Below are 18,098 nucleotides of genomic sequence, written 5' to 3' on the forward strand. Positions count from 1 at the left end.
CCAATTGGCAAGGCACACAACATGATGTGCCTTGCCAATTGTCAAAAAAATGGATGGTGTGCCTTGACAATTTTAATACCTTTTCAGTGTGCCGTGAGATGAAAAAGGTTTGGGATGGAAAACATATGTTTTGGGATAGCTGTGGCTCCATATGTTACTATCTTAAGGAATAACCAAAGGCAAAAGTGCCCTTAGGAACCACTGCTATGTCGTGCACAGAGAAGATTCTGAGTGCTAGTTTGGGCTGGGTCCAACAACTGCATAGAAGCAGGAATGCATATGAAAAGTAGTCACGCGTGTGCAGACGCGTGTGGCCTCTGGGAACCAAGTGCCAGGTAAGGCACAAGAGTTTAGCATCTGGGCGAGGAGAAGGCAAGGAGACCTCTGAGTTTTGGAGAAGGAGAGGAGGAGGAGCAGGAGGAGGAGGTAAGTGTACTCATTCTAACGCTTTGTCTTTCTAACTCCCTGTCTTCTAACCTTAACCTTACCTTTAAAGCAACCTTAAATCAAAATTGAAAGTTAGCACCTAAGGGAGGTACATAGGGCTACTCTGAGCAGGAGCAGAGTCCTACTCGTGAGTAAGAACAGAGTCCTACTCGTGAGTAAGTGCCCAAGGGTCAGGCATTTAAATCAAAATTGAAAGTTAGCTGCACCTAAGGTAGCACTTAATCGAAGAAAGGGAGGAGGATAAAGTGGAAAGCAGGTTTTTCTACTTGTTTAAATTAAACCTATACTTAACCCAGGTTAAACCTAATCTAAGTTAGAACATAACCTAAACAGGTCAGTAAATTGGGACACAGGATCTAGAGAGCAATAAATAATTAAACAAACCCAAATAAAAACTAGCTTGAGGTTACAAAAACAGTCCAGCCTAAGAGAACAGAACTAGGAGGGAAAGGACCTAGGAAGGGCCAATTCCCAACCCATTAAGAGCCCCAGTAGGCTAATTCAAGCAGTCCATTCAGGAGCCTGCAGAGTAGGTCACGCCCATCAGCAGCCATTTGCCTTCCTGAGCTTTTGTAAACTCACCTGGGAAGGCCAGCCCCCTTTCAATCAGGAAGGAAGGAGGGGGGAGGAGCCAGCCAGGAGTATAAAGCTAGGCGGGCCATCGCGTGAGGCTCTCTGCAGACGCGTGTGGCCTCTGGGAACTAAGTGCCAGGTAAGGCACAAGAGTTTAGCATCTGGGCGAGTTCAGCAGCAGGGCGAGGAGGCCAGGGCCCCATACACTGCCCTTCCTCTTCCCTTGAGAAGAGGGCTGCTATCCAGTGTACGGTTTTTAAAAGGACCCCTAAATAAAACAACAACAACAACAACAACAACAAAAAAGCTATGCAGTCAGACAGCCAGCAGCAGAGTAGGGGCTATCCAGTGTTCTGCATCGAGTGCCACATGTATGATTATATGCCTCTGGGGCATAAGTCATGGGTGTGTCCTCGGTGCAAGGAGCTCCAGGCTCTCAGGGAACGCGTCCGCTCCCTTGAAGCCTTGGTGGCTGACCTGGAGAAGCGCAGGCAGCCAGAGGAGGACCGTGGGGAGACTTCTGGGGACGATCAGGCTTCGTCCCAACCTCAGGCGTGCAGCTCCTCGGCTGCCCGGGTGGGAAGTCTCGGGACTGGAGGACGTCATCCTGGAGAGGAGGGAAACAATCCCCTAGGGGGGACCCCTTCTCCAGGGGATGGGCCCGTATCCGAGCGCACTCGGGATACTCCTCGGCGGGAGGGGGGTCGGGGGCTTCTTTTAGTGGGGGATTCGATTATTAGAAACATAGAGAGGGGGGTTTGCGACGGATGTGAGGACCGCATGGTGACTTGCCTGCCTGGTGCGAAGGTTGCGGACATCACTTCTCGTCTAGACAGGCTAATAGACAGTGCTGGGGGAGAGGTAGCGGCTGTGGTGCATGTCGGCACCAACGACGTGGGCAAGTGTAGCTGGGAGGTCCTGGAAGCCAAATTTAGGCTTTTAGGCAGGAAGCTGAAAGCCAGGACCTCAAAGGTAGCGTTCTCTGAAGTGCTACCTGTTCCACGCGCAGGGCCAGCTAGGCAGGCGGAGATCAGGGGTCTCAATGCGTGGATGAGAAGGTGGTGTAGGGAGGAGGGGTTTAGATTCGTTAGGCACTGGGGAACGTTTTGGGACAAGCGGGGCCTGTACAAGAGGGACGGGCTCCATTTGAACCAGAATGGAACCAGACTGCTGGCGCATAACATTAAAAAGGTGGCAGAGCAGCTTTTAAACTGATCCCTGGGGGAAGGCCGACAGGAGCCGAGGGGCATCCGGTTCGGGACTCCTCATCCCTATGGGATGAGGATGGGGAGGTTAGAGAACAAGACAAAGGCAGGGTAGGAGAAGAAATTGGGAAAGGTAGGGAGATGGGATGTGATAGACGGTTTGGCACAATGAGAGGATGCGGGGACAAAGGAGCGAATAAGCAGCCCATCCTGGGGCATTCCGTGTATAAATGCTTTTATGCGAATGCCCGAAGTCTACGAGCAAAGGTGGGAGAACTGGAATGTCTGGTGACAAGGGAAAATATTGACATAGTAGGCATAACGGAAACCTGGTGGAATGCGGAGAATCAGTGGGATACCGCAATCCCGGGCTATAAACTCTACAGGAGGGACAGGCAGGGGCGTGTTGGAGGTGGGGTGGCCCTTTATGTTAAGGAAGGGATAGAATCCAGCAAAGTAGAGATTGAAGGTGGGTCCGACTCCACCGTAGAATCTCTGTGGGTTAAATTACCAGGCTTGTGCAGCGATGTAATACTGGGGGTGTGCTATCGTCCTCCAGACCAGAAATCTGATGGGGACCTTGAAATGAGGAAACAGATCAGGGAGGTGACAAGGAAGGACAGGGTTGTAATCATGGGGGACTTCAATTATCCTCATATTGACTGGGTCAATTTGTGTTCTGGTCACGATAAGGAGACCGGATTTCTTGACGTGCTAAATGACTGTGGCTTAGAGCAGCTAGTCACGGAGCCCACCAGAGGACTGGTGACTCTGGATTTAATTTTGTGCGGTACGCAGGACCTGGTTAGAGATGTAAACGTTACTGAGCCATTGGGGAACAGTGATCATGCTGCGATCCGTTTTGACGTGCACGTTGGGGGAAGAATACCAGGCAAATCTCTAACAAAAACCCTTGACTTCCGACGGGCGGACTTCCCTCAAATGAGGAGGCTGGTCAGAAGGAGGTTGAAAGGGAGGGTAAAAAGAGTCCAGTCTCTCCAGAGTGCATGGAGGCTGCTTAAAACAACAGTAATAGAGGCCCAGCAGAGGTGTATACCGCAAAGAAAGAAGGGTTCCACTAAATCCAGGAGAGTGCCCGCATGGCTAACCAGCCAAGTTAGAGAGGCTGTGAAGGGCAAGGAAGCTTCCTTCTGTAAATGGAAGTCTTGCCCTAATGAAGAGAATAAAAAGGAACATAAACTGTGGCAAAAGAAATGTAAGAAGGTGATAGGGGAGGCCAAGCGAGACTATGAGGAACGCATGGCCAGCAACATTAAGGGGAATAATAAAAGCTTCTTCAAATATGTTAGAAGCAGGAAACCCGCCAGAGAAGCGGTTGGCCCTCTGGATGGTGAGGGAGGGAAAGGGGAGATAAAAGGAGACTTAGAGATGGCAGAGAAATTAAATGAGTTCTTTGCATCTGTCTTCACGGCAGAAGACCTCGGGCAGATACCGCTGCCCGAACGGCCCCTCCTGACCGAGGAGTTAAGTCAGATAGAGGTTAAAAGAGAAGATGTTTCAGACCTCATTGATAAATTAAAGATCAATAAGTCACCGGGCCCTGATGGCATACACCCAAGGGTTATTAAGGAATTGAAGAATGAAGTTGCAGATCTCTTGACTAAGGTATGCAACTTGTCCCTCAAAACGGCCACGGTACCAGAAGATTGGAGGATAGCAAATGTCACGCCTATTTTTAAAAAGGGAAAGAGGGGGGACCCGGGAAACTATAGGCCGGTCAGCCTAACATCCATACCGGGTAAGATGGTGGAATGCCTCATCAAAGATAGGATCTCAAAACACATAGACGAACAGGCCTTGCTGAGGGAGAGTCAGCATGGCTTCTGTAAGGGTAAGTCTTGCCTCACAAACCTTATAGAATTCTTTGAAAAGGTCAACAGGCATGTGGATGCTGGAGAACCCATGGACATTATATATCTGGACTTTCAGAAGGCGTTTGACACGGTCCCTCACCAAAGGCTACTGAAAAAACTCCACAGTCAGGGAATTAGAGGACAGGTCCTCTCGTGGATTGAGAACTGGTTGGAGGCCAGGAAGCAGAGAGTGGGTGTCAATGGGCAATTTTCACAATGGAGAGAGGTGAAAAGTGGTGTGCCCCAAGGATCTGTCCTGGGACCGGTGCTTTTCAACCTCTTCATAAATGACCTGGAGACAGGGTTGAGCAGTGAAGTGGCAAAGTTTGCAGACGACACCAAACTTTTCCGAGTGGTAAAGACCAGAAGTGATTGTGAGGAGCTCCAGAAGGATCTCTCCAGACTGGCAGAATGGGCAGCAAAATGGCAGATGCGCTTCAATGTCAGTAAGTGTAAAGTCATGCACATTGGGGCAAAAAATCAAAACTTTAGATATAGGCTGATGGGTTCTGAGCTGTCTGTGACAGATCAGGAGAGAGATCTTGGGGTGGTGGTGGACAGGTCGATGAAAGTGTCGACCCAATGTGCGGCGGCAGTGAAGAAGGCCAATTCTATGCTTGGGATCATTAGGAAGGGTATTGAGAACAAAACGGTTAGTATTATAATGCCGTTGTACAAATCGATGGTAAGGCCACACCTGGAGTATTGTGTCCAGTTCTGGTCGCCGCATCTCAAAAAAGACATAGTGGAAATGGAAAAGGTGCAAAAGAGAGCGACTAAGATGATTACGGGGCTGGGGCACCTTCCTTATGAGGAAAGGCTACGGCGTTTGGGCCTCTTCAGCCTAGAAAAGAGACGCTTGAGGGGGGACATGATTGAGACATACAAAATTATGCAGGGGATGGACAGAGTGGATAGGGAGATGCTCTTTACACTCTCACATAATACCAGAACCAGGGGACATCCACTAAAATTGAGTGTTGGGCGGGTTAGGACAGACAAAAGAAAATATTTCTTTACTCAGCGCGTGGTCGGTCTGTGGAACTCCTTGCCACAGGATGTGGTGCTGGCGTCTAGCCTAGACGCCTTTAAAAGGGGATTGGACGAGTTTCTGGAGGAAAAATCCATTATGGGGTACAAGCCATGATGTGTATGCGCAACCTCCTGATTTTAGGAATGGGTTAAGTCAGAATGCCAGATGTAGGGGAGAGCACCAGGATGAGGTCTCTTGTTATCTGGTGTGCTCCCTGGGGCATTTGGTGGGCCGCTGTGAGATACAGGAAGCTGGACTAGATGGGCCTATGGCCTGATCCAGTGGGGCTGTTCTTATGTTCTTATGTTCTTATGCATAGAAGCAGGAATGCATATGAAAAGTAGTCACATCATTATTTCCCCTATTTCTCTTATAATGCACAATACGATTTTGCTGGTGGAGAGATCCACAAACCAAAAATTATTCCAGGTGCTTACTTCTGGGACAGTGACATCCACATCACTCCAGAAATGAAAGTGGGAAGTGAACCAGAAGTGCAAGTCTATTTCCTATTATAAGAAGTTGGTTCTTTCACCTCTTGTTTGTTCTGACTTAAAAACAAATCGGCACACTTTCGTATTTTGAAAATGCTCAAGTATCCTGTCATAAGGCAACAACTTCCACCCACTTTTTCTCTTATCGAAATAAAAAATGGCAACACAACATGGCAAAGTTGTCAAAGACCTTGGAACAGATCCTTATTGTTTACATTGAGCAAAGTGATAGGTCACAGAATCCTCTGAAGCTGCCAATTTAGAAATGCTGCCTTGATCTCAGTACTTTGTGAAGCAGCAAAGAGAAAAAAAGAGATATGAGTAAATCCAGAGTGACAATTACATCAATCACAAGAGGGATCAAACAAATGAGAACATCAAAGCTGAATTATATTAACCTTAGCCCACAAAGAATGGTAACAGTTTTTGCCAGTGTGAAAAAAACAACAGGTGATGAATATTTTTTAAATTCTCTTCCCACCAACTCTAGCCAGAAAGTTCAGGACAGCCAAGATACTAAATTTTGAGTCACACACCACAGATGCTTTGATTTGTACAAAAGAAAGACTAACATATATTGGTCAAGGTGTCCCATTTGCTTTTTGTGAGTTATGACAACAAAATCTGAATGGTTCAGAGCAGTAGTTCTCACACATTTAGAACTGGGAACCACTTTTTAGAATGGGAATCTGTCAGAACCCACCGGAAATGATGTCATGACTGCAAGTGACATCATCAAGCAGGAAAATTTTTAACAACCCTAGGCTGCAATCCTACTCATACTTACCCAGGAGTAAGACCCACTAACTATCATTGTTAAAAAATATACATAGTAGCTTGTTAAAAGTACAGATCTGTAACATTTTCCCAAATGCAGTCACATACCATGTTAGCATCAAGTCTAATAGATTAAAAATAAAATATTGAAATGAATGGGGACCCACCTGTAATTGGCTTGCAACCACCCTAGTGGGTCCCAACCCACAGTTTGAAAAAAAAAACTGGTCCAGATGTTGTGGACATGTATGAGAGCGAGTACCGTGCTTATAATTAAGTCTCCCACTGTTTCTTTCTGGCTCTTTACTTTCACAGACATCGTTATCGTTAGTACTATTATGTTCTTCTCACTTTATGTAACGTGTCACAAATACAGATGGTGCTATAAACATTATTATTAAGACCTTCAGACTTTTTTGCTTAAGTGTACAGTCCTGTAAGCTACAAAACCTACTGCAAGTCACACATGCAGCCATCATAAAAGGCAATTAACCTAGTGCTATGAAAATTGCATGAAAAGCTCTCCACAAAGGTAACATTCCTGCTGAGGGAAAGTGTAGCTCGCCCCAGGTGAGAGGCAAGTTACAATGATGCACTGATACACCTTGGAACAGGTTCACAAAGAGGTCAATTGTTTCAACATATATTGTGCAAAAGCTACCTTGTGTACACAGGCTAGCAACAATGTAAACTGCACTCAGGTTATACCAATGATCTTCTACTTTTTTGTGTCACGACCCCAATAAACAAAGTATAAAAGTGGGGACCACTTTGTCCCTCCCACTCCTGGGACCTATATACCCATTCCCTGCCCCAGCCACCACCCACCCTCTGCCCAATTACACCCTTCCAACAATGTTCATTATAATCAAATATTCTTATTAGAGAGCGCAGAAAAAGTTAGCATGAAGCCTGGGTCCCACTTTTTCCTAGTGGAGCTCTATTCCAGTGGTCTTCAGTCTTTTTCATTCCTGTAAATTGCTGCGACCTCACAACTGAGACTTTGCAAACCTACTGGGGTCCCAACCCCAAGGTAAAGGAACACTGGGTTATTCCTTAAGTTCTACTAAAAGAGAGCTGCTTGTTTTGGATGGAACAAGCTGAGCTTTTTCAATGGCTGCAATGAGCAAGACTATTACTGATATCCATCACTTTTATCAGGGTATTCACACACTCATGCCCCATTGTAAGGTGTGTACATTATATTTAAACATATTAACTGCTTGAGGCATACTTTATAATTGGGCAGTTAATTCAGAGAATGTGACATCACTCCAATATTTCAATAAGGGTTCAGTATAAACCTCTTTTGGCAAAGGCTGTTGCTATGCTGCATATTAACATAAGGATTATTTTCCCCATTATAGTGGGGATATGCTTACCTAGAGATAATGCCAAAGGAATATAATGTACACCACGCACAGCAACAAAAGCCTAATTGCTTTCTTTTCAAAGCAGACAAATGGCCACAGATGAGAGATCAAACTAGGAGTGCATCCAAATTGCAAGCATTTGCTCAACAGATAATAGAACTTTTGTACTCTTAACAAGAAGAGTTTGAAGATAAGAAAGGAGAATGGACAGATACAAGAGGCATTTTATTAATGTAAATAACATGAACCTAAATAGCAGGAGCATTTTGTGACTCAGTTGGGAAATGAGGGTTCTTACTTCCGGTTTTTAAATATATAGAAACTGAGGTTTATGGAACAAGGCCAATTTCCATATTCAAGAAGAGCTGTAAAGCACAGCATCATGATGACACGGCTACCAACTGCCGGATGCCAAGGAGAAGGACACAGTTATGTCCAAAGGGCCTACTCATTGGAATGAATGTTTGCAGTCACAACTCTAGGTTAATATGAGCTTGGAAAGGATAACTTGTGTCTTTATTTGGGCACCATACAAACATTTACGTAATTTAAAACTTTTAGCACAACAGGCTGCTTTTCAGTTTTCTGTTAACACTGATAAAACAGTAATAAAAGTGAAAAAGTAATTTTTTTTACAATTTTCTTTCTACATGTTCTGAAATTGAAACTTCAAATTAATAAAACAATAGCAGTTGTAATGTCTTAGACCAGCCATTTTCAACCACTGTGCCATGGCACACTGGTCTGTTGCAAATAGTATGCAGGTGTGCTGTGGGAGTTTGGGGGAGGGTCACTTATGAAATGAAAGTAAAATTTATGAGATGAAAAAGGTTAAAAATCACTGCTTCAGACATAGGAAAATTTGGGATATTACACAAAATATTAAACCAAGGAGCTGCAGTTGACTTCCATGAGGTCCTGATCTTGTGAAAAATTCAGTATTCAAACAGGAGGACATGAAACAAGAGAGTTTGGTAATCAAGTCAGCCGAAGTCATGTTGGTCACTTATCTACATGCATATTGAATATTTAAGTGTTGCTATTCTACATCAGTGTTTCTCAAATTGTGGGTCAGGACATGCCAGGTAGGTCAAGGGCCATTTTAGGTGGGTCCCAAATCATTTCGATATTTTATTTTTAATATGTTAGTGTTGATGCTACCATGGTATGTGACTGCGTTTAGGGAAATGTTACAGATCTGTAGATCTGTACAAATCTAGTTTTAACAGGCTACTCTCTATATGCTTTTAAAAATGACTGTAAATGGGACTTACTCCTGGGTAAGTGTGGGTAGGATTGTAGCCTAGGATTGTTAAAAATTTTCCTACTTGATGTTGCCACTTCAGTGGGTCCTGACAGATTCTCATTCTAAAAAGTGGGTCCCAGTGCTAAAAGTTTGAGAACCACTGTTCTACATAGTCTGAATTTCAACTGTCTTCCTTCCTCTGTGCAAGAGAGGAGATCAAAAATTTCCACCTATGTTTCTCCAAGCCACAGGCTAGTGAAAACAAACCACAATCGAAACATAGTTTCACATTCTGGTTTGTTAACCAATATCCTGACCATCAAAACTAGGCCATAATTCAATACAAATCTGAACTGTTGCTTACTTCTTACAAAGAACTTCTGGTTTGAAATCTCAGGTTTCACTCATCTTCTTAACAGCCCTGCAGGATAAATCATTATCTCTGTTTTAACGTAAAAAATGGAGACTCACTAGTATTGTAGTCTTCTACAACAACAATCCTGCTGACAACTAACTATTACATCCATCTTTTCGAAAATGGAAAATAAAGCCAATGAATGAGTTACCCAAGATCATGTTAGAAGCTCACAGCAGAGGAGGGTTATCTGCAAAACTCTCTTATCCTCAATCATACTGGCTACACACATTTGGACATTGCTAGACCTAGTGGTAAATTGTTTTCCATACTTCAAGAACAAACTCACTTTTTTTTTAACCATCTCAATTAGTGTACTTTCTGAACTTTGGGAAAGATCTAAACCCAGCATACGCAAGGGATGGCCACAAGGGGATTTCCAGTTGGGAAACCTCCCCCAACCTACAGTAGTGGTATGGAGGGGATGTGTTGCTTACACAGACTTGCAGCCTGCCCTGAATCCTGGGACTCCCCAGTATCAAGCAGCCACATCCACTATCACTCCCTATGCACATATTTTGCTGGGCAAAGCAGAAGGTATCATGGCACCACAAGCACTACCCACATACTTTTTATCCATGGGCTCTAAAAATCCAAGCAAGTGGCAATAAAGACAATCATTACCTCCCCATGTGCACATCTCCCTCCACAGAGAGTCAGTTAAGGGAGCAACCCCTGCTTCAGATTCCAGGATGCGCTCAGGTTCTAGGCATAGTCAGTGGTTGCTGTGATCAGCCACAACTACTGCTTTAGGCTCTTAGCTTTAAAAAAATGCTCTGTATGCACACAAGGGTTGGCTCTCCTATATGCTAGCAAGAGAACTCACATGCTTGCACAAGGGAATGTGGAAAGCTAAGGCTAAGGTCACATTGCAGTGAAGTGCTAAAGTCAACAAAAGCAGGCTCTCTCTTGACTGTATTAATGTGGGAAGATGCCCGAGAATGTCAGCTGCAGGGAATATTTAAATACACAGACTGATTCCTCAGCAAAGCTTTAACTGATAAGTGGTCACAGCATTAACTGGTACCTGATAACCACTAAGTGACAAGATACAACTGTCACTTCTGAGAATCACTCAGAATCATAGTAAAAGTAATCCATCAGGCCACCTTGCTGGGGTCACTTAGGAAGGCAGTAAGACACAGTCTGTTAATGAAAGCAGCAGGTGATCAGGCAGCAGTTACTACCTGGTTTGATTAGCTGCCGTTATGAATGCTTTAAGATGTTACATGTTAAAATACTAGCATTGCTTTTGGTGGCCATTTTAGTTTTATTTTAGTTCACTGGGGCCTACCAAAAAGGCTTTATGAGCTGATTGGTAGGACATTTTTTTTTCTTTACAAAAAAACCCCCCAAAATTCTTAACTATACCAAGTATTGCGATTTGCTATGTGGTGTTTCATACACAATACACTTCTTATACCAACATGATTTCCACATAGGACATTTGAAAAATTCAGTAGGCACACTTAAGTCTGATAAGGGCACAGGTCTTTCAGTTTTGCAGATGCAGACCAGCCTGTAAGCCTTTGACTTCAACATATTGCTGAAGCAACAGCTGCCATCTAATCATGTAATCTTCATACATTAAAATCAGGCAAATTATTAAAATCACAGCTCTCTCTATATTCTTTAGACATTCAATCTAAACACCTAAAATTTCTCCATCTGCATAGTACTATAATAAATAACTCTCCCATACTCTCACTCCCCCTAATCCAGTGTTTCTCAAACACTGGGTGCGTTGGGGTATAAGAACATAAGAACAGCCCCACTGGATCAGGCCATAGGCCTATCTAGTCCAGCTTCCTGTATCTCACAGCTGCCCAACAAATCCCCCAGGGAGCACACCAGATAACAAGAAACCTCATCCTGGTGCCCTCCCTTGCATCTGGCATTCTGAGATAGCCCATTTCTAAAATCAGGAGGTTGTGCATACACATCATGGCGTGTACCCCATAATGGATTTTTCCTCCAGAAACTTGTCCAATCCCCTTTTAAAGGCATCCAGGCCAGACGCCATCACCACATCCTGTGGCAAGGAGTTCCACAGACCAACCACACACTGAGTAAGGAAATATTTTCTTTTGTCTGTCCTAACTCTCCCAACACTCAATTTTAGTGGATGACCCCTGGTTGTGGTGTTATTTGAGAGTGTAAAGAGAATCTCTCTATCCACTCTGTCCATCCCCTGTATAATTTTGTATGTCTCAATCATGTCCCCCCTCAGGCACCTCTTTTCTAGGCTGAAGAGGGCCAAATGCCATAGCCTTTCCTCACACCTTTTGCACCTTTTCCAACTGCACTATGTCTTTTTTTTTTTTTTTTTTTTTAGATGCGGCGACCAGAACTGGACGCAATACTCCAGGTGTGGCCTTACCATAGATTTGTACAACGGCATTATAATATTAGCTGTTTTGTTCTCAATACCTTTCCTAATGATCCCAAGCATAGAATTGGCCTTCTTCACTGCCGCCGCACATTGGGTCAACACTTTCATCGACCTGTCCACCACCACCCCAAGATCTCTCTCCTGATCTGTCACAGACAGCTCAGAACCCATCAGCCTATATGTGAAGGACCCACTAGGTGGGTCGTGAGCCAATTTCAGGTGGGTCCCCAATATTTTATTTTTAATATATAAGACTTGATGCTACCAGAGTATGTGACTGCATTTGGGGAAATGTTACAGACCTGTACTTTTAACAAGCTAGTACGTGTATTCTTTTAACAATGATAGTCAATTGGACTTACTCCTGGGTAAGCGTGGGTAGGATTACAGCCTAGAATAGTTAAAATTTTCCTGCCTGATGATGTCACTTGTGGTCATGACATCACTTCCAGTGGGTCCTGACAGATTCTCATTTTAAAAAAGTGGGCCCTGTTGCTAAATGTGTGAGAACCACTGCCTAATCTCAACCACATTTACAAAAATATATGAAGTAATTTCTTTGCAAGGCAGAAATAGGCAAATTATAATTGGTGGACCAGATGTTGCACACAGATTCCAAAGGCCCTTGTGGAGGGAGCCATCTATGTAAAAAGATCACATTCAGGTTTATCACTAGCCACTCATCAGGTTGCTGATGGCAAGAATATTGCCTTCTATAGCCAAGGCAAGAAAACAAGTCTTGTTAATTGGGACAGAGTTTGCTCTCTCTCTCTCTCTCTCTCACAAGGTGTCACCTTTGTTAGTTGCTTGTGGCATGTTATTTGCAGAGAAGCAAAAACTTTAGGCTAGTAACTCTTGCCAATTTGTTGACAAAAGTAATTCCAAAAAGACACAAAGCTTGGGCAGGAGGTCTGGTCTAGAGCGTAGAACCTCTGTTTGCCTGAAGACAACATCCACAGGTCGCCAGTTCGAGGCCACCGTCACCGTGCGACCTTGAAGCAGCTGACAAGCTGAGCCGAGTTATTCCATCTGCTCTGAGCATGGGAGGATGGAGGCCAGAATGTGAAACCAGATCAGAAAGAAACATCTGAATGTTGTGGTTCTTTAAAGATAGAACCTTCTTTCAATTGTAAAAATCCTTACAGAGATTTAAATAGCCTGCCTATGTAAACCGCCTTGAATAAAGTCCGAGGAGAAATCTGACAACCAAGAAAGGCGGTATATAAATACCTGTATTATTATTATTATTATTATTATTATTCCCCACCTCCACCCAGACAGCAGTGTGCACATTGTCAAGATACTGTTGCATCAATGCATCTCGATTATGTAAAGTGGATGAAGTTCTTGGAAATGACTGTTGGCACACCCAACTGGTCCCTGGTGAAAGAAAGGAAAGCAGCTAGACCCACTCAATCAATTGCTTAATTCAGTTCTAGACAAGTGACAGGGTGAACAAAACATTACTTTATTTACCTTTGCAACTCATTAGGTCCTCTGACTGTTGGCGAGCTAGGGTTCAGCCTCAGGAAGTTCTGCTTTAAATTGAGATGAGTGAGGTCTTGGCTATAGAAGAGGTTGGCAGGCAGGTCTTCCAGGCTACAACATGAGAGATCCACCGAACTTATTCGCTGCGATGCAATCTGCAGAAACAAGAAAGCCTGGCATTAGGTAAGAAGAGCATTTTCTTGCTTGGACTACAACACACTGTTCAGGATTATGCAAGCTCTGAGACTTATGATAGCTCAGCAGGTAGACTAAAGATGAAAGTAACTTCTGATGGTGGTAGCAGAATAAAGCAGAGCTACCAAGGTCAACTGTATACTCTACTGTTTGCCAAAAGCAGATCCAATGGAGGAATATCCCATAAAAATCACACTGTGGACTTGCAGCAACTAACACACACAGAAAGCAATGCATCTCCAATGCACTGAGTGGACAAGGAACAGAGGCACAGCAGCATTCTACCTCCTTGTCCCTTCCCCAAAATGAAGAACCTGGGAAGAATCACACCTGGAGAACATCCCAGTGACTGCTCCTGATGCTCCTTATTGCCTCAAGTCCAAGGACAACACCACCACATACTTTTTGGTACATCTGAATTTTCTTCCTGATAGACAGCATCCTATCTTATGGCAAAGAGTCAGACTGCTGTGAATCAGGACTTCACAAATTTGGATCTCATGAACTCACTGGGTGGCCTTAGACAAGCCATTCCTTCTCTGCCCCCACCTCCAATACCATAATAATAATACAATTCAGAGAAGGATTAGAGCACTTTCTGTACTAGCAAGCATGATACAGGTGCCTATTACTGATGAGTTCTAGAACCTTTGAAGTGAGTCTGAGATTTAACACTGCATGTATTAGTTGAACTTCGATCATGTTGTTAGGTAGCTGCAAGCTTCTTGCAGAACCCAAACTTTTGTTTACAGTACAGGGGAGTAACATTTCCAAAAGGGTAGTCTCAGCCATTAATACAATATTCACATATGGAGTGTTTTTATGTAAGTTTTGCCAATTAGGAAAATCACTGCAAGCTGGGGTGTTAATTTGCAGCAGAAAAGTGATAGTAGGGAGAAAGATTCAAACATCCTGCTGCCACAGTCTCAATCCAGATTGCTACCCCCTGTCAAGTGGCTACTTTTGTTAAAGGGAAAACATGGACACCCTCAACCATGGGATTCCAGCACACTCGCAAAGTAGCTTTACCATGGAGCTGGCAGGCATTGCTGCATCAGAGACTCAAAGTTAAAGATAGGGTCATCAGGAAACGGCAGTCTTGAATGAATAACTTGAAGGGGGCCTGAATTCATGGCAAAATGGGGGGATACCCCTAACATATAAAAATTGACAAGTTTTCATTTATTAAACAGAAACGTGTTACAACATGGGGATTCCATTCTTTGTGCATAATGCAAAACTGGATCCAAGAAAAAAAGGCTATTTGGAAAGGCTCCCTAGCATGCAGAGTTATGCCATGAATAAAGAAGAGATAAAGAAGAACAAAGGCAAAAAAGCTAGGCCGCCGTGCTATCCCCCCTTCAGTGCCCCCAAAGGTTACAGATCTTTCTGCTCTTGCTTCCAGGACCAAATAAATCCGAACTACTCACTTGACATTTTTACTGCTGTGGTTTTTCTGAAACTTTCAATAAGCATACAATCAAGCCCAACATCTAAACTGAGGAAAAAGAAAAAGGAGCTGCAATACTAATGACTGGAAAGCAGTGCCCAAGGAAGTAGATGGGAGATCATCGCTTCAGAGAACTCAGTAGTACAAAACCAGCAGCAAGCAATGCTGGCTCGTCGTTGAATCAGCAACAGTCAAGGCATTCTGATAAGAACATCATAAGAACAGCCCCACTGGATCAGGCCATAGGCCCATCTAGTCCAGCTTCCTGTATCTCACAGCGGCCCACCAAATGCCCCAGGGAGCACACCAGGTAACAAGAGACCTGCATCCTGGTGTCCTCCCTTGTACCTGACATAGCCCATTTCTAAAATCAGGAGGCTGCACATACAATAATCATGAATAAGAATCATCAGCAGAAATACCTCCTAATGCCCAAACATTTCAAGTGTTACAAGAGCCTTGTAAATTAGATCAGAATTAGGGTCAAAATAGAAGTGACACTGAATATTTTTTTTCTAGTGACATTCTTTTAACATGGGGGGGGGGGAGTTCTACAGCTGTGAGAAGCCCAGACTGGGATAAGTGGGGGGGGGGGGTTTTAAACTGTTCTCCCCATAACATGATCCTGATAAACCGTCATTATCTCCCTAAGCTATTTGCCCTGATCAAGAAACTACTATGGACACAAACAGAAGCCTCAGAAGGGAGGTAGGGAGAAAGATTTACATTGAGGACACCCCCCCCCCCGACTCTGATCCAGATCAGGGCCCCGCCCATGGCTATTAAAATAATAGAATGATGTGTTAAAACATCATTTCTAGTTTGACCCTCCGTATTCCCTACATTTGAGGGATGTTTTTATCTGCTATGTATTAATGTTTTTAAAATCTGTTTTTTTTTAAATATGTTGTTAGCCACCCTGGGTCCCGTTAGGGAGAAGGGTGGGATAAAAATAAAGTTTTATTATTATTATTATTATTATTATTATTATTAGAGAGAAATAGAAATATAAACATGCTGAGAGATGATGCTTTACTTCAGGCCACATAATGAGTTCTCCCTGCGGCAATGTTTTGAACCAGAGAGGCACTTTCTGGCCCTCAGGGACTTCATTACACCAGCTTCCAAGTTTTAAGGAAGAAAGGTGGAACCTCAGCTAGATTAGAAAGAAGGTGGTTGGTGAAAGGAAACTAGTACCTAGCTTTATAGAGAGCACACAAATAAGAAAAGCAATTCCAAGTTCAGCATTACCACTGGCATAAAGGAACGTTCACACACACAACAGGGACGCTCTTTGACTGTTCTCTGCAAAAGTTAAAAGTTTCAACTGGGAGTGAGCATTCAAAGCATTTTCTTATGTAAGAACTGCATCATGCTAATACAACAGCCCTGTAAAGTAGGTGGTATCAGCCTCATTGGCAGCTGGTTTGCCAATTCTGGGAGGGAGGGGCTGATGAGAATTAATGGCAAAGGCAAATGGCAAACGAGGGAAGTCTGAATCTGTAGTTCCATCTCTAGGTCACTGCACTACAATTTTGTAAATCATTATGATTTTAAAATGGTTTGCTATTCAAGCACTGAAGATAAAAGTTAAAACTACATCCTCCTGAAGTACAGCTAGCCTCATTCTGTGTACCAAGCATTAGTACTGAGAAAGCATTACTATCAAACCACATAGACGAACAAGCCTTGCTGAGGAAGAATCAGCATGGCTTCTGTAAGGGTAAGTCTTGCCTCACAAACCTTATAGAATTCTTTGTAAAGGTCAACAGGCACGTGGATGCAGGAGAACCCGTGCACATTATATAACTGGACTTTCAGTAGGCATTTGACACAGTCCCTCACCAAAGGCTGCTGAAGAAACTCCATAGGAAATTAGAGGGCAGGTCCTCTCATGGATTGAGAACTGGTTGAAGATCAGAAAACAGAGAGTGGGTGTCAATGGACAATTTTCACAATGGAGAGAGGTGAAAAGTGATCTGTCCTGGGACCATTGCTCTCCAACCTCTTCATAAATGGAGACAGGGATGAGCAGTGAGATGGCTAGGTTTGCAGACGACACCAAACTTTTCCGAGTGGTGAAGACCAGAAGTGATTGTGAGGAGCTCCAGAAGGATCTCTCCAAACAGGCAGAATGGGCAGCAAAATGGCAGGTGCGTTTCAATGTAAGTAAGTGTAAAGTCATGTACATTGGGGCAAAAAATCAAAACTTCACATATAGGTTGATGGGTTCTGAGCTGTCTGTGACAGATCAGGAGAGAGATCTTGGGGTGGTGGTGGACAGGTTGATGAAAGTGTCGACCCAATGTGCGGCGGCAGTGAAGAAGGCCAATTCTATGCTTGGGATCGTTAGAAAAGGTATTGAGAACAAAACAGCTAATATTATAATGCCGTTGTACAGCTCGATGGTAAGGCCACACCTGCAGTATTGCGTCCAGTTCTGGTCACCACATCTCAAAAAGGACATAGTAGAAATGGAAAAGGTGCAAAAGAGAGTGACTAAGATGATTACTGGGCTGGGGCAGCTTCCTTATGAAGGAAGAGGCGTTTGGGCCTCTTCAGCCTAGAAAAGAGGCTCCTGAGGGGGGACATGATTGAGACATACAAAATTATGCATGGGAAGGATAAAGTGGATAGAGAGATTCTCTTTACACTCTCACATAACACCACAACCAGGGGACATCCACTAAAATTGAGTGTTGGGAGAGTTAGGACAGGCAAAAGAAAATATTTCCTTACTCAGTGTGTGGTTGGTCTGTGGAACTCCTTGCCACAGGATGTGGTGATGGCATCTGGCCTGGACGCCTTGAAAAGGGGATTGGACAAGTTTCTGGAGGAAAAATCCATTATGGGTTACAAGCCATGATGCATACGTGCAACCTCCTGATTTCAGAAGACCATTTAAAAGCCTTCCATCTGTTGGCGAATATCATTATCTTAGATTTAGCATAATTGATTTGCAATTTTTGGACAAAAAATACTCTTCAGTGCGATTCAGCAGACGTTTTAGGCCAATCCTAGTACGAGATACCAGTACTGCATCATCCGCGTACAGAAGTAGCGACACTTGGCTTGCACCAAGCTTCGGACAATGGCTAACTACTTCCTTCAGGGATGGGGCAAGATCGTTTAGAAA

General features: G+C 43.8%; 1 protein-coding gene across 1 annotated transcript in view; it reads right to left on the reverse strand.

Annotated features, from left to right (window-relative positions):
* PHLPP1 (PH domain and leucine rich repeat protein phosphatase 1) overlaps positions 1–18,098 on the reverse strand; it is a 189,208-nt gene that overhangs the window by 62,080 nt on the left and 109,030 nt on the right. The window contains exon 4 of the mRNA XM_066625356.1: positions 13,306–13,472. Coding sequence (XP_066481453.1) covers positions 13,306–13,472 — 167 coding nt within the window. The remainder of the gene's footprint in view (positions 1–13,305; positions 13,473–18,098) is intronic.

Source organism: Tiliqua scincoides, chromosome 4, assembly GCF_035046505.1.
Source record: "Tiliqua scincoides isolate rTilSci1 chromosome 4, rTilSci1.hap2, whole genome shotgun sequence".
NCBI classification, from domain to species: domain Eukaryota; kingdom Metazoa; phylum Chordata; class Lepidosauria; order Squamata; family Scincidae; genus Tiliqua; species Tiliqua scincoides.